The sequence below is a fragment of the Carya illinoinensis genome, chromosome 5, assembly GCF_018687715.1.
Source record: "Carya illinoinensis cultivar Pawnee chromosome 5, C.illinoinensisPawnee_v1, whole genome shotgun sequence".
In the NCBI taxonomy this organism is placed as follows: domain Eukaryota; kingdom Viridiplantae; phylum Streptophyta; class Magnoliopsida; order Fagales; family Juglandaceae; genus Carya; species Carya illinoinensis.
This window is the reverse complement of record NC_056756.1, coordinates 38,534,307-38,556,097: the sequence shown is the minus strand read 5'-3', so window position 1 is coordinate 38,556,097 and position 21,791 is coordinate 38,534,307. Positions and strand designations below refer to the sequence as shown.

The following is a 21,791-nucleotide window of genomic DNA, read 5'->3' as shown; positions in this document are numbered from 1 at the left end:
TTCTTTGTGCAGTTCTCTTTAAGTATACTAACCCTATACGTCAATTTGGCAAAGTTAATTTATAATGCACTGTGAGGAACCTATATGTAAGCATCCTATAATTAATATTTTTTTTAAGATGCTCATCAAAGAGGGAGTTCATACCTTGAATTGACTAATACTAGTTGAACCTAGTACATCTTTAAAGAGCTCTCTTCTTGCCAAACACAAAGAGTGATCCATATAGAAAAAGTCGGTGTCTATTCATTGCAGAAAAAGACAAACACCCTACACGGATCTACCACCTTGAGTTCTTACAGAAAAAATCGTTGCTCTAATCATTATGGAAAAAGATGAGCAACCAACATGAACAAAGGGGGTGTACAAACTAGTGTTTGGAGGAGATGCTCATGTATCTAGGCCCTAACATAAAGTTTGACTTTTAAGGTCAAGAAACAAACTCTTGAGAGCATCTATAAAAAACAAATATATATGTATGTATATATATATATATAAAATATAATCCTTCATTGAACAAAGGTCTCATTTATTTATAAAAAAAAAAAAAAAAAAAAAAAAAAAAAAAAAAAAAAAGGAAGTTCATAACATGCTATGGTATAAGTATACCCACTCACACACTCACATGAACTTTGACATTACTGATTCTATGAGGAGTGAACATCTAAAAATGGACTGTTGCAAACATGAGTGTGCTAAGGATTATTGAATTTTTTTTGTAAATTCTGACTTGATTAAACTAGGGTGTTTATAGGCATGTTATCTTGTTTTTATTTTCACTGTTTTTATATTAAAAAAAAACATTTCATAAAAAAAAATAGAGTTTTTTTTTTCGGATCTCTTTTTTTTTTTGTTCTTTTTTTTTTAATTAAAATAAATAAATAAATAAATAAAAATAAAATTCTCAGTGTGTTGAATATATGTATCGGGTCCTTTTATTTCTAAGAATAGAAGTTCTAATGGGACTCTTTGGTCCAGCAAGTGCGCGGCGGCCGGGGAGGGGGGGGGTCTGTTTTTAAAACCTTTTTGGCATACCTCCTGTACCATCCGAGCACTCCTCAAGTGAGGATGTCCCTTTACTTGAACCAATGCAGTTAGGAGACACTTCAGCCCCTCCTCCATCTCCATCTCCATTTGTGCCTATGCCCACAAAAGCACCTCCTGATCGCTTCACGTCCATTGAAGCCGAGAATGCCTATAGGAATACCTTCTCCAAGAGACCCGTCTTGGGTAAACGGGAGGTAAGCATAAATGACTTCCCTACGGATGACTTCCAAATTATCCGCCGTATATTCATTGAAAGAGGATGGGAGAAGCTCACTCATGCCCTTCCTACACCTTGCGTCGAGGTTGTCCGGGAATTTTATTCCAATATCGCTCACTTCAATTTAGGTGATCATAGCATCATCTCTATTGTTCGAGGGATTCAAATTGAGGTATCTCTTGCTATTCTCCGAAATCTATTTACTCTTCCTGAGGTGGAATCCCCTCTATACCCATATAAGGGCATGGACGCTCCAACCAAGACTGCGATGCGCAATCTGTTTGTTGGTCCCACTGGCCCCAAATGGACTGCCAAAATGCACAGACTGCCTCTTCACAATATGCTCCCTTAGTATCAGCTCCTGGCCAAAATAGTATTGACCAATCTCTGGCCTATTAGTCGTCACACAGAAGTTTCTCTAGAGAGAGCTTATTTTATGTATGCTCTTGCTACTAGTGTGTCTATTGATTTTCAACGGCATGTCATTGATATTATTCATCATTCACATGTGGAAAAAGAATTAAATCTCCCATTTGGAAGTCTAATCACTAAATTGGCCATGCTTGCGAAAGTTCCACTTCGAGCAAATGAACCTACCATTAAGCTGCCAGGGCCTATTTCAGCCTTAACTGTGGTTAAATCAAAAGTTGTCATCACTAAGAAGCGCCCCCTCACTACTGAGTCAGCATCTTCTCCACCTGAACCTTCCATCCCCACCTCTCAAGTTCTTGAGCAAATCTCTTTGCTATCTCAGAAGATTGATGGCTTCACAGCTAAGTGGGAGGCCAGTCAGTCCAAGTTGGAGCAACAATTGGCTGCAGTACGCTCTGATTGTGTGCAGGCAAATGATCGCCTGGTTCAACTTTCTTTGGATGTGCAACACATTATGGCAAGTGTAGCTGATTTTGACGATGAAATATAGATCTCCATGGCTGATTGTTGACAAAAAGGGGGGGAAAAGTTTGAGGGGGAGCAGCAGCATCAAAGGGGGAGTACAGTGACACAACTAAAAAAAAAAAAAAAACTTTATCTTGTTACTTTTCTGTTTTCCAGTTTAGTTTTTTGTGTGTGGTTGTAATGCAGATACAATTTGGCATATGTTTTGATAAGGATAACTGACAACTCTGTTTTTATTAAATCATAACTCTTTATAATCTTCTATATTTTGTGTGATTTGATAATTGACATATTTTCAGGGAATTGACAATCATCAAACTGGTTTCGTCATCAATCCGCCAAAGGGAGATATTGTAAAGGCAAAAATTGGCTAGGATTAGATGAGTAAATGATAAGGCTTATCTTATCATATTAATTATTATTGTTGGATGAATGTAAAAATAATTATTGATTTGTATCTAAACAATATTGAGTCTATCTAGAAGTTTTAGGAGTTGTTTAGATAAGTCCCTGATGTCAAAATCAAGTTCTAATTGTTTTGCACTTATCCAGAAGAAATCTGAACAGAGTTTAGTCTATAACAGAAGAAGTTATCACGAAATGTTAACAGTCCGTCGGGACACATTTTTGCGTCTGTTGCTAACTGTCAGCAGAGTCCTACTGTGACTAGAACTCTTTCCAGACTTTCTATTTAAAGGGGTTTGGTTTTGTATCTTTTCAAGAACTTTGAGCCACGAATTTTAGAGAGGATATTCTGAGCATTCATGAGAGAAAATTTACTTGAGAATTTTCATGGGATTTTTCATATCTTCTTGAGTGTGATCGTGCTTTGAGGATAAAGCAACATCGATTGGATTTCAGGCTCTGGAGTTCCAGAAGGGAAGTCAACATTTGAAGATCGCCAAAGGTTCTGGCTGCAACTGCGGTAGAAGATAAACGGGTCATTTGTCTAGGCAACTAAGAGAGTCGAATTGCAAAGATTTTGTAATTGATTATTGCTTGTAATCGTTCTTCAAATAATAATATTGACTTTCTTGGGTTTGGCTGCCCCGTAGGGTTTTACCTTTAAAGAGTTATTTAAAGGGTTTCCTTTCGTAACCAATTGTTGTGTTTTGCAAGTTTGATTATTTATTTTAAAGTATTTAATTCATTTCATAATCTTGATAATTGAGATCTAACTTATTTGTTCAAGGAAATTGGTAGACAATTTCGTGATTTTACAGGGGTACGTTGGGAATTTCACCAGTATTAGAAATGCAATAAGGTCAGTGAAATCTTCACCTGTGAGACTTGCTATGTTTAAAAATTGTGCAAAGAGGCTAACATTGTACGTGACCACAAATATATTATTTTATTTTGGCAACTTTGTATGATTGAGCAAACTTTTAACAAAATCTGTAAGAGTGATGATACTAAGTTGATGAGTATGAAATCTAATATGAATGTTAAGTTTGAGAAATATTGGGAGAGCACTGATAGGATAAGCATGCTTATTTTTGTAGATTTTGTCCTTGACCCAAGAGACAAGATTAAGTCCATGAAATTTTAGTTGAAAATTTGCAAAGGGATTGAGTGTGGAGATATAATTGAGGACAAAGTGAGGTTTATATTGAATCGTTTGATTGAGGAATAAAGTTTCATGGGTTAAGTAATAGAACATTGTGGCCCAAACAAGTTCCAATGGTACTTTGTCAAATATTATTGCTGACAAACTGGACTTTGAAGAATTTGACTCAGTTCTAGACTAATACTATAATGACCCAATCCAAATTTTTAAGATTAATATATGGATAACTTTATTGGACTCAAATTATGTTTGATGGGCCATATTGGAAAGCCTAATTTTAATTTTTAGATAATTCTGAATAGGCCACAGACCCAAAAATGACTCAAAAATTATTATGGTAGATTATGAAATTTTATTGGGTTTAATAATTAGGTTAAATCTCAGTTAATAATTATGTAAATGGACCCAAACCTCTGAGAACCAAGGCTCGATTTATTTATGAACTCCAAGTCCATGAACCTGTTAAATTTCAAACACGCTCAGGTTACAATTCTACCATCATTTTCAAATTAAAATTCTTAAACTCGACTATCTTATATATATTTAACCTCATGCACTACACGTGCATCTTCTTCTTCGAGTCTTAGTTTTAGGCCCCGTTTAGATCCTTAATTGCACTTAATGTAGTCCACTTTTGAACTCGTTCAACCATCCAAACACCTCAAGTGAGCTGCATTATACATGAATTTGGTGGGTTCATTTCCTGCAGATGGACGTGACTAGGCTAGTTGACAAAAGCTTATCTCCTCTGTAGTTTTTTTTTTTTTTTTTTTTGTCGTTAACTTCTCTCTCTCTCTCTCTCTCTCTCCCTCCCTCCCTCCCTCCCTCTCTCTCTCGAAAAAATCGGTTTGTACCCAGTAGTAAGGGACAAAACGTTTTTTTTTTTCAAAAGTCTCCTCTACAGGTTTGGCGCATGGGGGGACAAAAATGTGATGTAAAGAGTAGTGGGTCCCAATAATTTTACAACTTCCCATAAATATATCTAAACTCATCTTAACATCCAAACACACTTTAAACTCATCTTAAGTGGATCACACAAAACTCACTCAACCATCTTAACTCACTACTAGTATTCATAGAGAACTCAGCTTTGCATCCAAACGCAGCCTTAGTCCTCTGTTTACCATTAGTACGTCACAACCTCCAAGGGACCTCACCCACAGCATACACAATCATGCACAATCCCCTCTTATGCAGGTAGAAATTTTCAATCCCTAGGGTTGTCGTTGACCAACCTCCTGTTAAGCCCAATGTTGATGTTGTCTCCATCAAAGCGCACACCTAGCTCATTGCACTTCTTATAGCAGCAAACTATCAACCTTCGTTGTCCAAGCTACAGTACCTCGCCTGGTTCACCACACGCCAGCCTCGGTTGGAGAAAAACTAGTCTAAGACCCATCGCTATAGAAACCGCAAGCCCCTCCACACCATTGCCACCCTATACCAAGCATCAAAGTAGTCATCCCCAACTACCTTCACCCAACGCTAAATGGAAACCATACGCTCCCACAATCCTTGCACCGCTACAAATAGTTCGAAAGTACCTCCCACATTCATTCATGTTGTACTGTCGACCACCTCTCACATTTTCTCTCCCACTCTCTCATATTAGTTCTTTATCTTTGTCTCTATCTTTCTCAATTATGGGTTGCTGGTATGTTATATTGTATCATGGGCTATGCAATTTTACATGGGCCATGGGTTTGCACTGAAGTAGTATGGGAGAATTCAGGCCTACGAACGGTTAGATTATTTTAGGGTTATAAGAATTCTAGAATTTTAGTAAATATAGGTTATTTTATTATTTCAAGTTTTAATTACAAAGTATGTGTTTAATTAGAAATTGACGTGATCAAATCAAATCAATAAGAATTGACGTGCAAGTCACAGACTCAAGTATGGTATATCATAGTATATTACTATAAGATTAAATCAATGGTTTCCCTTGTGGTCATAGGATATGGGACCAGTAGACAACCTTACATATGGTTAAATGTATTGGCCAATTAGATAATTCAGACCAGTCAAATAATTCAGATGAGTCAAATAATTCAAATCAGTCAAATAATTCAAATAAGTCAAGATCAGTTATGATAAGAAAAGTCATGCACGTCATAATCATATACATAAACATCCATAATTTTAAATTCTCAGTATGAAATATTTTATAAAAAAACCTGACGCTTATTATGTTTACATTATGATGAGCTTCTTTCAACTCATTTTTAGTTTGTTTTATTTTTTTAAACCACCTAAGGTAAGAATATTTATGAAGATGGAGCTGTAGGATGAGACTTAGCCTAGGGAGATGTGACAGATGCTTAGATCATAGACACTGTTTTCAGTAATGATTTTTATGGTACAAGTGCAAGAAATTTTAATAAATGTTTCCTCGTAGTCTCTTTTACATTTTCAGTATTTTTAATAAAATAATGATTTTATTTGTTATATTTTGTATTTGGCGCTTCGTGGAAAAGAAAATTGTAAAGTCAAGGCCAGTAGTAACACTTCGGCACCCTTCAATTTTCTAGAAATTATGTCATTCCTAACTCTAGAGTGTTACAAATACTTTAAGGAGAAAAATAGTATGATGTTTGGTTCAAAGCTCGATAAGTATTTGTTGAATGGGATTGAACAAAAGACATACGAGTTCGAGATTTTGCCTTGATGTAAGAAGAATTCATATAGATATCCTATCTTTGCGGAAATTGCACGTGATGTGTTGGTCAATTGAGAGATGCATCTTTACCATTTTCAATTGTGATTGAATACAAAACATAATTAGTTCTTATTTATAGGAAAATTATATTGAGATGAGATAAAATAAATATCTTCATTGTAATAAACAAGTGGAGTTCGAGGAGTTGAACATTTTTGCGAGCTGCTTTATTTAGATATAATAGATAGTTTATATTTTATGTTATAACTTTGTCTACAAATTTTGACAAACAAACTGAGTTTTTGCTAATATCATTATAAAGTATACACGTTGATGTATTGACTTATAAAAAAAAGTATACATGTATGATGTATCAATGATTATATCCATAAGGATTCATGTAACATATTAAATATTATGAACATAATTTCATTTAATCTCTTTAAATATCTTAAATATTCTCATTATGAATATTAAAATAATATTACAAAGATAATAAAATACGAAGTTATTTGAATTTATATGAGTTTTTATGAGTCAAATTTTTTAATAATTGATTATAATTTAATGTTCACAAACAACTCATTAATAAACGAATCGAGCCAAGCTTAAATTTAACCGAATTGATTTCAAGCAGCTTATTGAGTAATAGTAATTATTTACCATCTTAATTGTTTAAGAAAATTACTATTGAATCGGGCCAATTTTTTATTTTCTTTCCTCGACGGGTATATGGTGTAAAGTTGCTAAGTAGAATTTTTATACGAGATAATTAGGCTTAAAGTCCCTCAAACAATGTGAGAACCCCTACCCTAGAAGCATCAAACGTAAGCTTAAGACCTCAATTGGATACTTAGAGTATATCATATTTTTTAAATAATAATAAAATGGTTTGAATCAAGTAAAAAACATACAGTTATTTGAAATAATGGTATAATAAGGAGAGCCACGAAACATGACTTTAAAGAGTTTTGTTGCGCGTGTATAAACAAAGTCGCGTATTAATTTATGTATCAATATTAATTTTTTTTATATTTAAAATTTAAATTAATACTATTTTTAATAAAATCTACTTTTTAACCAATCATATTAAATTATATTAGTGGGCAGTTGTGCTTTCAACTAAATTTTTCCCTTTAAAAAAGAAAAAAAGCACAGTTATGATATGAGCAATTCTTGTACTTGGAATATATCATTTTCGAAGTGATAATGTATATATTAAATAGTTTATTCTTTTTGAAAAAACCTAAGATTTTTATTTTAATTATATAAGATATATAAAACATATTTTCAATAATATTTTCAGGGATGGATGGTTCAAACTTTGAAGAGACATTTGAACTTTTTTTTAAAGCTCTTAATATTTTAGGCTTGAATCTCTTAAAATTATTGTCCCAACTTCAAAATATGTGTAAAACTTGAAATACTATAGCATTATTCTTGTGGGAAATATTTAGGATATATAATTATAGAAATCTTAGTAATATCATTATATATTAATTAAAAAACAGTACTATTTTGAAAAACCCTTCATCTACAAAAGAATTTCAGAAAAAGTAAATTCATAAATTAATATGGTTTGATGTGATATATTAGATCAAAACTTTTTCACTAAAAAATAGTTTTGGTGTATTATATTAAGTCACGTCAGTTTGTGAGTTTATTTTTGTCAAATCTTCCTATGGATCCAACACTTCTCATTTATTTTTTATTCAAGATTTGGCTATCACCATTTATATTTACACATGATTTTAAATTATACCAATATACATATATAGAATGATCAAATTTAAAATAAAATATAATATTTTAGCAGGTTCCACAATATTATAATGGTAGGATCAATTATTTAAAAGAAATTCTATTTATCATTTTTTCTATTATATTTTCAAACTCTTTTAATATAATAATAAATGATTAATTTCTAATAATTAAAAACGCTACGTTTGAAAATGATTGAAGAGTAATAATAGAAGAGATTGTAGACAACATTAATTTTGCAAAGCAAAAGTAGAAGGAAAAAATGATATATCTACTGAGAGTTGGGTCATGACATGGGTACTCTTGACACCTCTCTCTTTTTTTCTCTTTTCTTTTTTTTTATTTATTTTTATTTTTTATAACTTAGTGGTTAGGGAAATGTGTTTTAATGATACTGTATTTTTTTGCATATTTTTTAAAATATTTATGATGATTAAAAAAATACATGAAAAAGAAGAAAAAAGGAAATAAAAAAATAATAATTAAAAAAAATAAAGAGAAATACACTTACGGTTTAGTGCCACTCGAGGTATAAACTTTTATCTATCCGGCTAGGACATTTCAATGCGGTGGCTGTAGTCCCACTCAAGGTATAAACTTTTATCTGTCCGCGGTAGTACAACAACAGGCACAAAGGCTAAAGAGCATAATGCGTTCAGACAAAGATTGGTCAAAATATTCGTTACTTCACTAGTTGATATTTCAAAACTTAATGTTGGTCATTGAAATATAAATCCAATCCATTATTCTTGAAAATAAAGGAAACTAAAAATAAGAATAAAAGAAGAATAATATTACTCATCATCCTCTTATCATTTTATAACGTAGAATTATAATAATTTGAGATTATTATATTTATTATATTTAATACAACATTATAAGATGATGAGTGAATGATAAGAAAATAGATAATGAATAAATTTTTTTCAAAAAAGAAATCCACTCATGTAGGTTACCAAAAAATAAAAAAGAAAAGGGATTTCATTTTTTGCGTAATAATTTATTAGCTTTTAAATTTTTTAATTAAATCATTCAGTAGTTATATTTTGAATGACATCCATATTTTCTAGGTTTCCAAAATGTGTAACATGTCAATCAATTATAGTAGACATGTAGGCTTATTTAGTTTCACAATATGGCTAAAAGTTTATGAATGGTATTAACATAGTTTATGAATAATAATAAAATAGTTTGATTTAAGATATTTTATGAAATTTTAGAAAAGTACAGTCAAAAATTGAATAAAAATATTATAAAGTTAAAATATTGTTAGAATAAAATTTTTTAATATTATTTTTATTTTAAGATTTAAAAAATTGAATGATTTTTTATGATTTATTTGGAATCTAGGAAAGTTGTAATGGTTAGAAAAAAAATTAAAAAATTTGAAATTGAAAAGTGTTTGTATTTTAATGATATTTGAATTTTAAAATTAGATAATATGAGATGAGATGTGATAAGATGGATTGAGACCATCTGTAAAACCGAACAAAGTCATTGTACATAAGTGCCACATTAACTATCTCATTAAAAAATAATCAATTTTAAAAATCCAAAACCTATTTTAAAAAAGCACAAAACATTATAAACGATAGAAATAATTAGAAAAAGAACATAAAAATTAAAATTAAAAAAGCACATAAAAACGAGCCACCCATAAGTGGTGGCCGGGTGGTTATGCTACATTATTATTATTATTATTATTATTATTATTATTATTATTATTATTATTATTATAAGAGTAATGCTAGCGTGCTGCCTAGTTTTGTGCCTGCTAGCACAAATTATCATTCTTATTTCTTTTTATACATCTTTTAACATATTTAAATATTTAAAAAAAAAAATACCAATACACTAAAAGTTACTTCTTTAATTATTAAGTAAATAAGAGAATTAAAAAAATTAAATACATAAGCGGTCAAAATGAAGAGACAAACTCAGGTGGCATACTAACATTTTCCTTTTATTAATGCATTTTTTTTTTTTTTTTTTTTTTGAAGTGACTTATGCTACGTTGGGTTGTGAGGTGATCTCATATAATTTATGAATAATAATAAAAAAAAATAATGATATAATATAAAATAATAGTGAATAATAATAAAAAGCATGTGAAAAGTAATAATAAAATATTGAATAAATCATTTCACTACCCAAATACAACCTCATTCTTTATATATTCTTTTGTATTGTTTGCTGGTTTTCATTCATCTTTTAAATTATTTGGGACTTCTTAAAGTAAGTTTTTAGAAGTATTTTCATACCTTTTATGTTTTCTTAAAATCAATTACTTCTCAAGTGACGTACTTGATCATTACCTGTTATGCAGCTCATTTCTTTTAGAAAAATGATGGACACAGCTTATTTTTTTATATTTCTTTTATATATAATTATATCTTAAATAAGAGATATTTTAATAAATATAAATATTTTAGCTACAAAAAGATCTTATAAAAATAAACTTAAAAATTGACATAATTTAATATTGTAGGTTAGATTATAAAGTTACTTTTATTATAAAATAGACATAACATATCATACAAAATTATATTAAATTATAAATTTAACCTTTCTCAAATTAAAATTCCAAATAAACTTTTTGGCAGGTAAATTTTATTTTTTTAGGCCTCGTTTGGTTATACAATTTAGATAAAATAAGATGTTTTGTTGAAAGTAAAATAAAATATTGTTAAAATAAAATATTTTAATATTAATTTTATTTTAAAATTTAAAAAAATTAAATTATTTATTATATTTTATGTGAAAATTTTAAAAATGATTATAATTATATGCAATAAAATGAGATAATTTGATTACGTGTAACCAAACCAACCCTTAAATAAAGTAAAATAGATTGCCAGTATGATCCATCTTTCTCCACAATAACAGCCTTGCTGAAATATCTATTTACTTATATAAAAACTAAGTTTTCACTTCTTGAGAAGTCCTCGTGTTGCACCCCTTATTTTTATTTTATATATTTTATTTTAGTTATTTTATGGAGAATATTTTATAATTTTCGTAGCTTTTATGATGAATATGGTTGGCTAAATTCTCGTACTAAGATTAGAGGTAAAATCTAATAATTTAGACATTGTTTTCGAATCAACGTTGAAATTTATTTTGTGAGTTTTGACCTCGCAGCTGCCTAGCCAACACGAAACCCAGAAACACCTTGAGACCCTTCCGAATCCATCTTCCTGTTCCTCTGTCATCGCTCTATTTTTTGCTCCCATTTAGTGGGTCGCTCTCGTCTCTCTACAGTTTCTTCAGGGAAGCAGATCCAGCCGTCTCTCTCAAATCCCGCTGATCTGCTTGCGGTAGATCTGCATATAAGAGATCTTGCCTCACCACTGTGAACTTCACACGCATCCTCCAGCCCATCGTAGATCCTTACGTCGAGCTGTCTCCTTGAATCTCAAACCGGTTGGTCAGCCATATAGAACGGGTTCGGAGAGATATATTCAGTTTTGATTTCTTTGTTTTGTAAAATTGGAGAGATGCGGACACCCCTCACACTAGCCAACACCTCATCCATACGATGTGTTGAGCTTCTCTGTCATGATTGTTAGTCTTTTGTGGCCCTCCGGTGACTTGGTTGCCGGAGGGATGGGTTTGGGTCAGGGTCAGAATGTGAGAGAGGTACTAGATGGCAGAGATCGGCAAGATGAGGGGGCTAGAGGCACTGAATGACAGACGTTTGCTAAAGCTTTGAATCGTCCCCTGCCTCCAACGAAATTCAGGGTGTCGCTTCGTAGACCAGAGATGGTGAATGGGGAGTTGGGGTTTGTTTTTTCGGACTCAGAGATGGAACGTGCTGCCGAAGACTTGAAGCATGCCCTGGTACTGAAATTTGTTTCCATTCGCCCATCTATTGACGTCTTGAGGGTGCAGATAATTAAAACCTGTGGTTTTTTAGAAGTGCCAATGGTAAGCTTTATGGACGATCATCACGTTTTGCTTCATTTGGGTAACGAGAAGGACTATATGCATACTTGGGCAAGGGAAGGAAGGGTTGTGGCTGGTTGCAATTTTCGGTTGTTTAATTGGACTGTGAAATTTAACACGTCTAAGGAGCCTTCAAACGCGCCGCAATGGTTATTCCTACCACGTCTCCCGCTTCATCTATACCGATTGGATTGTTTGCAAAGTCTTGCGTTCAGATTTTGGCAGTTTTTGGGCACAGACAAGGCTACATTATATCGTACTAGAGCCACTGCGGCAAGAATATGTGTTAAGGTTGATTTACAGGATGATCCGGTGAAAGGCTTTCCGTTGGTTGTTGGTCAGTTGCAGCGTTGGCAGGAGGTGATTTACGAGAAACCAGGTTATTATTGTAAGAAATGCTTTAGGCAGGGACATACGAATGTTGTTTGTCGTGTTGGACTGAATTTGAAGGGAATTCACAAGGGGTTTGGTCATGAAGAGAAGAAAAAAGAGGCTGGTCATGAATGGCAAGTTGTGAGAAGAAAAAAGGTAGTGGGTGGAGTTGGTTCTAGGGAAGAGGATGTTGGTCCTGCGATGGTTGAAGGTGATAAGGAGGAGACGGTTACTCTGGATAAAGGTAAACATGTGATTTTAGATTCTAATGACCTTCATGCTGACATGCAGGTGGTGGATTCTATGTTTGAGAGAAATAAGTGTGGTGATGGTACTGAGGGTACTGAGGGTGGTGTGATGGAGGTTGAGGAAGGGGAGTTTAGAAAAGATCAGGAGATTATTAATGAAGGGTGCACAACTATGGTGGTTTGGGAGAGTGAGAAAGTGAAGGAGACAGAGAAGGGTGTTTCTGAATTTGGATTGGATCATGATGGGTGTCCTCAGGCCGAGGACCATAATGCTATGGAGGGGCCAGTTTTGTGTTCTAATAATTTTGTTGTCCGAGGGTAATGAGGAGGTAGAACTTGATCATGCTAAGGATTTTGATTTTGATCCTGGCTCTCGGAGTGGTTTGAAGTAGGATTCAGCCAATAAAGCAGGTACTGTTCGTAAATCTAGATGGGCGAAGTCCCACCCCCGAAAACTTAATTTATGATTGAGAATATGCTTGTTTGGAATGTCCGAGGCTTTGGGACTTCAAAAAGAAGAACTAGGAGTTCTGTGAGGAAATTTAAAGTTTTAGTTTTCGCTATTTTGGAATCTTTTCAATCAGTTGATAAGTTACAGAGATGGGCTTGTACTCTTGATATGCCGTGTGTATTTTCAAATGCAGATATGGATGGAAAAATTTGGCTTTGCTGGAAACAGGGGATTGATATGGAGGTAGTGGGTCATAATAACCAATGTATTTCAGTTCTTTTCACAGATCAGTCTGGATCTATTTTGACTTCTATTGTGTATGCGAAATGTTCTTATCTTGAGAGGAGGGCATTATGGGACCATTTGTGTGGGGTTTCCGCTGTTGGTATTCCTTGGGTACTTATAGGTGACTTCAATGTGATCCGTTCTAATGAGGAGAGAGTGGGTGGGAATCCGAGATTGAGGATGGCAATGGAGGAGTTTAATTGTTGTATTCATTCCTGTGGGTTAACAGAATGGAGACTGGAGGGTAAGCAATTATCTTGGTGTAATAGGCGTCAAGGGTTAGCTCGTAGCTGGGCAAAACTGGATAGGATCCTGGTGAATAACTTTGGAGGTGTTGTTGGTCGTCTTTTAAATAGAAGAACATCTAACCATTCTCCTATAGTTCTCCAACTGAGTTCGATTAACAACAGATATGGTTCCTCGCTTTTCGATTTCAGAACATGTGGACTTTGCATCAAGGGTTTCTTTCTTTAGTGGAGAATACTTGGAAGAGTAGCAGGATTCAAGGGAATGGGCTTGAGATTCTTGTTGGGAAACATAAGAAGCTAAAACTAGTTCTTTGGAGTTGGAACAAGGAAGTTTTTAGGCATGTTGATAATCATATTCGAGAGCTTGAGGGAAAAGTTGAATTATTAGAAGAGTCTCTTCAACAAAATTTCTCTTATGAAGTGGATGCTGATTTGACAATGGCTAGAAATGATCTTGAGTTGTGGGCTCATCGAGAAGAGATAAGGTTAGCACAACAAGCAAAAAAAGGGTGGCTTGAGGAGGGAGACCAAAGCTCTAAGTTTTTCCATGCAGTTATTGCTCAACGGAGGAATCAGGCTTGTGTAAAGCAGATGAGACTACCAGATGGGTCTACACTTGACTCTCCTGAGATGGTACATGAAGGTGCAACAGTCTATTTTGAACATTTTATGACTAATGACGTGGAGGTGGAGGAACCTATGTTGGAAGATATCATTCAGCCAGTGTTGTCTCTACAGGATATTGAAGGTCTGACTTCCCTTCCCATGGAGCAAGAGGTAAAGGATGCTTTTTTATCGATTAATGCTAATAGTAGTCCTGGGCCGGATGGGTTTGGTTATCCTTTTTATTTTCTTTTCTTGCTGGAATATTGTTAGATCGGATGTTATGGATGTTGTGAGAGATTTCTTTCATGGTATTGATCTGCCTAGGTTCTATACAACATCGTTTTTGTCCTCATTCCGAAAGTTAAAGATCCCTCTTCGTTCGATAAGTTCAGGCCAATCAGCTTGTGTAATGTTGTCTATAAAGTATTCTCCAAGTTTGGCAGATATTCGTGCCTCTTGAATGTTGGGTTATGAGATTTTATTTTATAGTTGTTCTTTGGTATTTTGTATGTTTTTCGGGTGCTTGGTTGGAGTGGAAAAGTTAGTTTTGTTGTGGTTGAATTTGTTTTCATGGTTTTCCTCCGCTACAAGTGAGGATACTTTTAATAAAATTGGGGAGGGATTACTCTTAAAAATGTGGTTGCCGACTCTTTAAAAAAAAAAAAAAAAAAAAAAACTTGTCATTAATATATACTGCATTAATCGATAGTTCCCTACTCCGAAACGTCAACCGTATCCAACTCTCTTAGTTGAATTCTTTTTTGGAAACCACCGAATTTACGCAACGTTCATACGTCGCTAACTTAAATGCACCGAGTGATATGGCACCGCTAAGATTTAGAATTAGATTTAGAGCACCTCCAGCATGAAGAGAACACCAAGCCGAATACCTCCATTTAAGCTTTTCTAGAAAGGCAGAACCATGTTAAAGTTGGTCTTAGAATGTTATACTATATTCCCTTTACGCTTTCATTAAAAGCCGGGTTTCAAGAGAGAGAAGCTCATCCTTCTCTCTAAGGAAAAAAGGGGATTAGACCGTCTGAGGGGGGTGGGAGCTACGGCTCCCCCCTCCCTCCACCCAGTTTGTTTTAGTCTAGTTTTCGCTTTTCCCGGTTTTAATAAGCGTGGGTCGGCGGCGATCATGGTGGCCGGAATGCGTTTTTCTCTACATGGTCAAGGACACGGAAGCCGATTACCTTTTTTTCTTTCAATCGGACGGGATGGAAGCGGTTCTACACGATGAAGAGGGAGGGCTATTTTATTCCAATCGGACTTTGAAGACATCCATTTTATTCCAATCGGACGAGATGAAAGGCTTTTACACGATGGAGGTGGAGGGTTTCGATGTTTTTTTGGCCGTGAATGTGATTCGGTTGAAAGAGTGACCACCATGGACAACCATGTAGCTATGCGTGGTGGTGAAGGGGAGGGTTTTCAGTGGGTAGAGCCACGGATTTCGAGTTTCAGAAGCCTTGGTATGCATGTGTTTCTGGGGTGTTCTCCCGACGGGTTCATTGACTCTGTTTTAGCCATGGAAAACAGAGGTGTTTTTTGGGATGAACGGCTGGAATGCATGGGGGTTGATGGAGGTTTTCTGGGGTAAAAGTCCATGTTGAACTCACGGTGGAATTTCTCTTGGTTGGTGGCCGGATTGGGGGTGACGCACCGTTTTTCATTTTTATATTGTTGTTGGTTTGCTGTTTAGCTTTTGTACTAGTTTATGGAGGTTGTTGTTGGTCTCTAGCTTTGTATCTGGTCTCTGTCTCTTCTAGCCGAAGCGGAGAATGGCTGAAGCCGGTTGCCTAGCGTGGTGGTAAGGCTGTGCAAACGACGGCATGAGGGCAAACGGCAACATGAGGCCTTCTCGTACGCTGGTGCAGGGGATTCGGCGGGGGAAGATGCAGAGGAGGGACAGAGGGGATACGGATGGCGGCGGCAGATGGTGATTTGGAAACCCTAACGGGTTTGGGCCAGGCCCCTCAAGCACTCAGTCTGGGCTTTTGTCTCAGGCTGGGCCTTTTAATTTTACAGTCCATAAGCTACAGTTTTATTTGCTTTCTGTATTTGTTTGGTTTGTTTTAGTTTAGCTTAGTTTTTTAATAAAAAAGGAATAGATTTGAGTCCCACTCCTCTTTTGGAGGATGAATGTGGGGGTTAGTCCTACTCCTCCTTTGGAGGAAGGTAGGTGTTTTGTACTCTTCCTCCTTGGGAGGAGAGAGTGGGGTGGTACTCCTCCTCCTTGGGAGGATGGAGCGTGAGTATACCTCTCTTCTTTGGAAGAAAGGTCGTTAGCTCTGGTTTGACAGAGCGCTTTCTCTTTTGACTGTTGTCAGAAGAGAAGGTATAGAAGTTTAGACAATGTCCGTCACAAAGAAATTTGTTGTCGGGGGAGCTCATGAGCAGTTGCGTTAGTTGACTTATAGTCTGGTTTTTCCTGTATTGATAAGTCACAGTTGTAACTTCGATTATGAATGAATGCAGTAGCATATTCCCATCAAAAAAAAAAAGCCGGGTTTCAACTCTCTTACGTGCCATTCATACCATATAAATCGGGATTGAACAAATAACCGTTTCAACCATCAAACGTCAACTGCCAAACTCAATACAGCAGACTCCAATCGGTGCAACTGTCCAACATCAACCGTCAAACTCTCAATAAAGCAGACTCCCAATCGGTTCAACTCTCAAACGTCAACCCTTATGGAGTATCGAAGCCAAATCACACGCAATTTCTTCCCTACCTCGGCCAGACCCTACCGTCCAAATCTCCCAGGAAAGAACCACAAAAAGGTTCCTCTGATTGTCTACTGCGGTGCATTCTGCATATCTTCTGTCTGATCCTCTCTACCACCATAGTCTCAACATGCTGGTTGCTGATGCTAAAGCCATTGCCATCTCCGTGGAGTACAGTCGGGTCCCGGAGCATTCCCTTACAGAGGATTGAAGCCAAATCGCACGGAGTTTCTTCCCCTCTCTCTAACACAAGCAAAGTGTTTGGCTCGGATGTCGCGACGTCTCAGAAGAAGGTGTGGCCTGCTTCGTCTCTTACCCTATAAGCGTGGCCCACAAGATCGTAACCGGGTCGGGGTGGAATTCGGATTCCGGTGACGGCACCACTGGCAAGGGGAAGGGCCTTGCTGCTTTTTTTGAACTCACTGCAATGCCAAATTCGGGTTTTGTACTGCAGAATTCTGTAAATGATATTTTCTTCGAGGCAGCGGGGGACACAAACGCTGGCCGAGAACATTTTGAAACTTGAAAACGAGGTTTGTGGCTTACATTTGGTGCATAAAGATTTTAAGTTTTTTTTTTTTTTTTTTCGCGGGCATTTGGTTTTTTTATTTGTTTTACAAGTAATTCAGGCATACTAACCTGAGGGATAGGGGAAAGCTTTACTATGAAAACTTGGTGAAAAGCAGATGGAGAGGGTGGAAACACAAGGAGAAGATCATCTCTTTCATATCTTTGATCCCAACAATGAAAAGGCGAAGAACTTGATTAAACGCTTGACTTCATTCATCAGTGAAAGATATTTATTATCTTCTTTCCAGTCGTGCAAATGTGTAGATTTTCCAGGCGTGAAAAATTGTTTGCTATTACTGTTAATTGGCCACGGCTTTGTTTACGGTTGAAAAATAAGCAGACATAAAGCGACCCTTGCGGCAGATCATATCATCATAATCTCTTCCTTCACATGTAAGTAATTTTGTGATGAAAAAGTTGAATTGTTTATTATATTTTGTACGAGAATTTAAAAAAGTTGTAATAATTAGATGAGATGAGATTGTTTGATTTTTGGAAGTAACATATGTTAGAATTCAAATGTGCATCCTAAATACAAAGCCGTTTGTCATTTCACCTTGTTTAATAAACTGATCAATAGACACATTAGATATGCGGCTTCTTTTACCGTCGTTGTGTTGGGGTAGAAGGAATTTTTTTCTCATCAAATCCTTCCATTTTGATAATTTTTTCTCTCAAACCTTAGCTTCAGCTTGTACAAACGATTCCGTTAAATGAGTGTAGTCATGTCTTCCAAACAAGGTGGAAGTTGCATATAAATATGTGGGCCTCGTTTGTTCAAGCTTTCAGACATTCTATTATATAATGGCTTAATCAATCTTGATGAATCTGCTACAAATATAGGCTGTTTCGCTTTATCTTCTCCTATTGGCATTTTCCCAGCAGATTAATTTATTGGGATGAGCATTTTGACCTCCAAGAAATTTGTTCGGTGCTCTATTTTGATTGAATTCTTGTTTCATAGTTACAGGTGGAAAATATTCCACAATCCTTTGAATCAGTTGGCCAGTATTTTGGGTCATATGTTTACCCCTTACTATAAGAAACTCGTGCACAACTGCATTCGAGTATGGAGATTATTTCAAGAGCCCCTTTTGCTGAAGTAATTGCATTTCATGAATCTAAGGCATATGGTGGAACAAAATCGTATGATGTTGAGGTTGATCAGTGGAGAAACAGATTCACTGCTCCTGGCGAGGAGCCTTACAAGACATTGCCTGGAGATGTATTTGTTTTAGCAGATGCCAAACCCGAGGATGTTTCTGATTTACAAAGAATAGGAAGGCAATGGGATTTTGTAGCTGTCACCAAAATTCCAGAGGCTGTGAATAAGGATGATGATGTGAATGAGGATGATGAGGATGATGATGTGAATGAGGATGATAGCACATCAACCAGATTCGAAGTCAAAGTATTGCAAGACATTGAAGTTGACGTTGGGAACCATAAGTCTTCGTTTGTGATTTTCTTGATAAATACAATCCCTAACAAGAGAATATGGAACGCATTGCACATGCGGAGAAATCTACAGATTATCAAGAAAGTTTTGTGCAGTAATTCTTTGGTAAGTAATCTCCAGATGAATTTTGTAGTTATAATAATTCTGAGATGAATTTTGTAGTTATAATAATTCTGAGTTAGGCATACATCCTGACGTAACATGGAAATCTCCAATTATTATGAAGTGGACATTCAGTGAAAGTGGATGTAATAAATGTACAGCATGGATCAGCACTGTTTTTATATTCTGAGACAAAATGTTTTACTTTTGAAGTATTATAAAGAAGAAAAACTTGAGGTTGAGTCAACTTTCCAAAAGTTTTAAGTTGATTACAAAACTATGGGATTCTGTATTTATAAAGCAGATGAGAGTTCCCACTTTTTTGTCTTGCGGAACCTGTATATATACCACAACTTTTTACGATTGCTGTCCCCTAAAGCTGTTGGGAAAGTATGGTTTGAGTTGAACTTAGTATCACAGGGTTTGATACGATATTAAATGTGGAGTTTTCCAGAAAGTTAAACTGAAAGAAAATGGTGAGTTTAATATGTTAATCATTATTTATAATGCCTCACTTATTGAATTCTAGTATTTCCCGTTTTTCCTATCCATCAGCTATTGTAAAAGTTATTCTTTTGGTTTTCTTAATTTATTTTTCTTACTGAGAATTGCTGTTGATTCTTGGTTCGATTATTTTCCCTCTCTGATGTTGCAAAACAGATTGAGGAAGATTGTGATATCTGCTCTGCCGAGATTGATGGCAGCTGGCATGAGAAATTTGGGACCAGTATAAATTATAAACTGAATGAACCCCAAACCCAGACATTTCTGGCATGTCTTCGTAAGATGCATTGCAGCCACAAGACGGAAGTGGAACTTATATGGGGCCCGCCCGGCACTGGGAAAACAAAAATCATTAGTACTCTGCTCTTATCGTTTTTTAGAATGGGATATAGAACTCTTACCTGTGCCCCAACAAATGTTGCAGTTAGTGGCCTACTGCATAACAGAGTTGGTGAAAGAAGCGCTTGAAACTGATGATTCGTTTTGCTCATTGGGAGATATTCTTTTGTTTGGAAATAAGGAGCGACTCAAACTTGGTTCAGACATTGAAGAGATATATTTAGATTATCGGGTCCAAAGGCTTACAGAGTGCTTGGGATATCTGACTGGTTGGACTGATTCAATGATTGATCTTCTTGAGGATTGTGTTTCCCAGTACCACATGCTCTAGGAAAATGAATCGACAAGAGAGAGAGAAAAGAGCAAAGAAAAAGAGATCAAAGAGGAAAGCAGGGAGGAAACTGATGCTAGCAACGAAATGTACAAGTCATTTCTTGATTTTGTGAGAAAAAGATTCGTTTCCATTTCATCACCACTCAAAAATTGTTTTCTAGTCTTCTGTACGCATTTACCCAAAAGTTACACTCAAAGCAATTTCAAAAACATGATTTCTCTAATTGGCCTGCTTGAGTCTTTTGAAACCTTATTGTTTCAAGATAGTGTGGAGTCTGAAGTACTGGAGGAGCTTTTTTCTCGTTTAGAAGTAGTTAGAGATACTTCGCAGCCACTTATGGATATTCACTTCCAGTTGCAAGGAAGGAGAAGAGAATGCCTTTCTGTTCTAAAAACTCTTCAGGGTTATGAACTTGAGCTTCCAATGGGTATGGACGAAGAATCAATAATGGATTTTTGTCTTCAAGCGGCTTCCTTACTTTTATGTACTGCTTCAAGTTCTTACAAACTGCGTTCGGTGGCAATGAGACCACTGAGCATTCTGGTTAAACTTCCAGGTTTAAGGCATGCTATGTTAGAATTTTCAACTTGAGAAAAGGAATGTGAGAAAAGGAATGAGATGAGACGAGACAACTTGTGAGGTGAAGAAAATTCTATACTTTCATTTATTCAGTTCTGCTTTACACTCTTTCTCTATATAATGAACAAAAGAAAAAGTATAAGACAAATAGCTATCGATCTTCAATACACAATTAGTGTTGCACAATGTATATCAATAGCACAACACCAGCACGATCATTTTGTACACAAGGTAGGCTGTAGTTCACTCATGCCTCAATGTCGTGGCTGCACCTTGCTCTATTGCTGCAGTGTCGACAGAGTGGTCCTTTATAGCAGCAGAGTCATGTTCTTCCTCGATGGGCTTTGTTGTAGCCGATCTTGTGGCAATGGGCTTTAGGACTTTTGAACTTTGTGACTCCCCCTCAAGATGGACATAGCCCATCTTGAACATCTAGAAACTGAAAACTTGCAGTGCATAGTGCTTTAGTAGAAATGTCTGCAAGTTGAAACCTTGAGGCAACATGTAGAGGAGTGATAACCTTGGCCAACACCTTTTCTCTCACAAAATGGCAATCCAATTCGATGTACTTGGTTCTTTCATGGAAAACTGGGTTTTTGGTTATGTGTAAGGCAGACTGGTTATCACAGTAAAGGGTGGCAGGCTCAATGTGCATAACATTAAAACATTTTAGCAAGGAAATCAACCAAACTAATTCACAACTTGTATGAGCTAGAGCTCGATATTCTGCCTCTGCAGAGGAGCATGAGATGGTTGCTTGTTTCTTTGACTTTCAACTGACCAAGGAATTACCAATGAAAACACAGAAACCTGTTATGGACATCCTTGTCTCTAGGTAGGCTGCCCAATCTGAATCACTAAAAGCCTTGAT

General features: G+C 35.7%; 1 protein-coding gene across 1 annotated transcript; it reads left to right on the top strand.

Moving 5' to 3' along the window:
* The first annotated feature begins 13,886 nt into the window (after window positions 1–13,886).
* On the top strand, window positions 13,887–20,991 carry LOC122311312. Its single transcript, XM_043125832.1, has 3 exons — window positions 13,887–14,471; window positions 18,730–19,167; window positions 19,825–20,991. The coding sequence occupies exons 1-3, from the start codon at window positions 13,887–13,889 to the stop codon at window positions 20,134–20,136; spliced, it is 1,335 nt and encodes a 444-aa protein (XP_042981766.1). The 3' UTR covers window positions 20,137–20,991.
* Window positions 20,992–21,791: the final 800 nt, after the last annotated feature.

Bases quoted from the DNA above. Each gene is read 5' to 3' on its own strand.
- LOC122311312 (XM_043125832.1), top strand. From the start codon at position 13,887: ATGTGGACTTTGCATCAAGGGTTTCTTTCTTTAGTGGAGAATACTTGG. The intron at 14,472-18,729 runs GTAAAGGATGCT...CATGAATCTAAG, and splicing joins CCCTTCCCATGGAGCAAGAG to GCATATGGTGGAACAAAATC. The intron at 19,168-19,824 runs GTAAGTAATCTC...GTTGCAAAACAG, and splicing joins TTTTGTGCAGTAATTCTTTG to ATTGAGGAAGATTGTGATAT.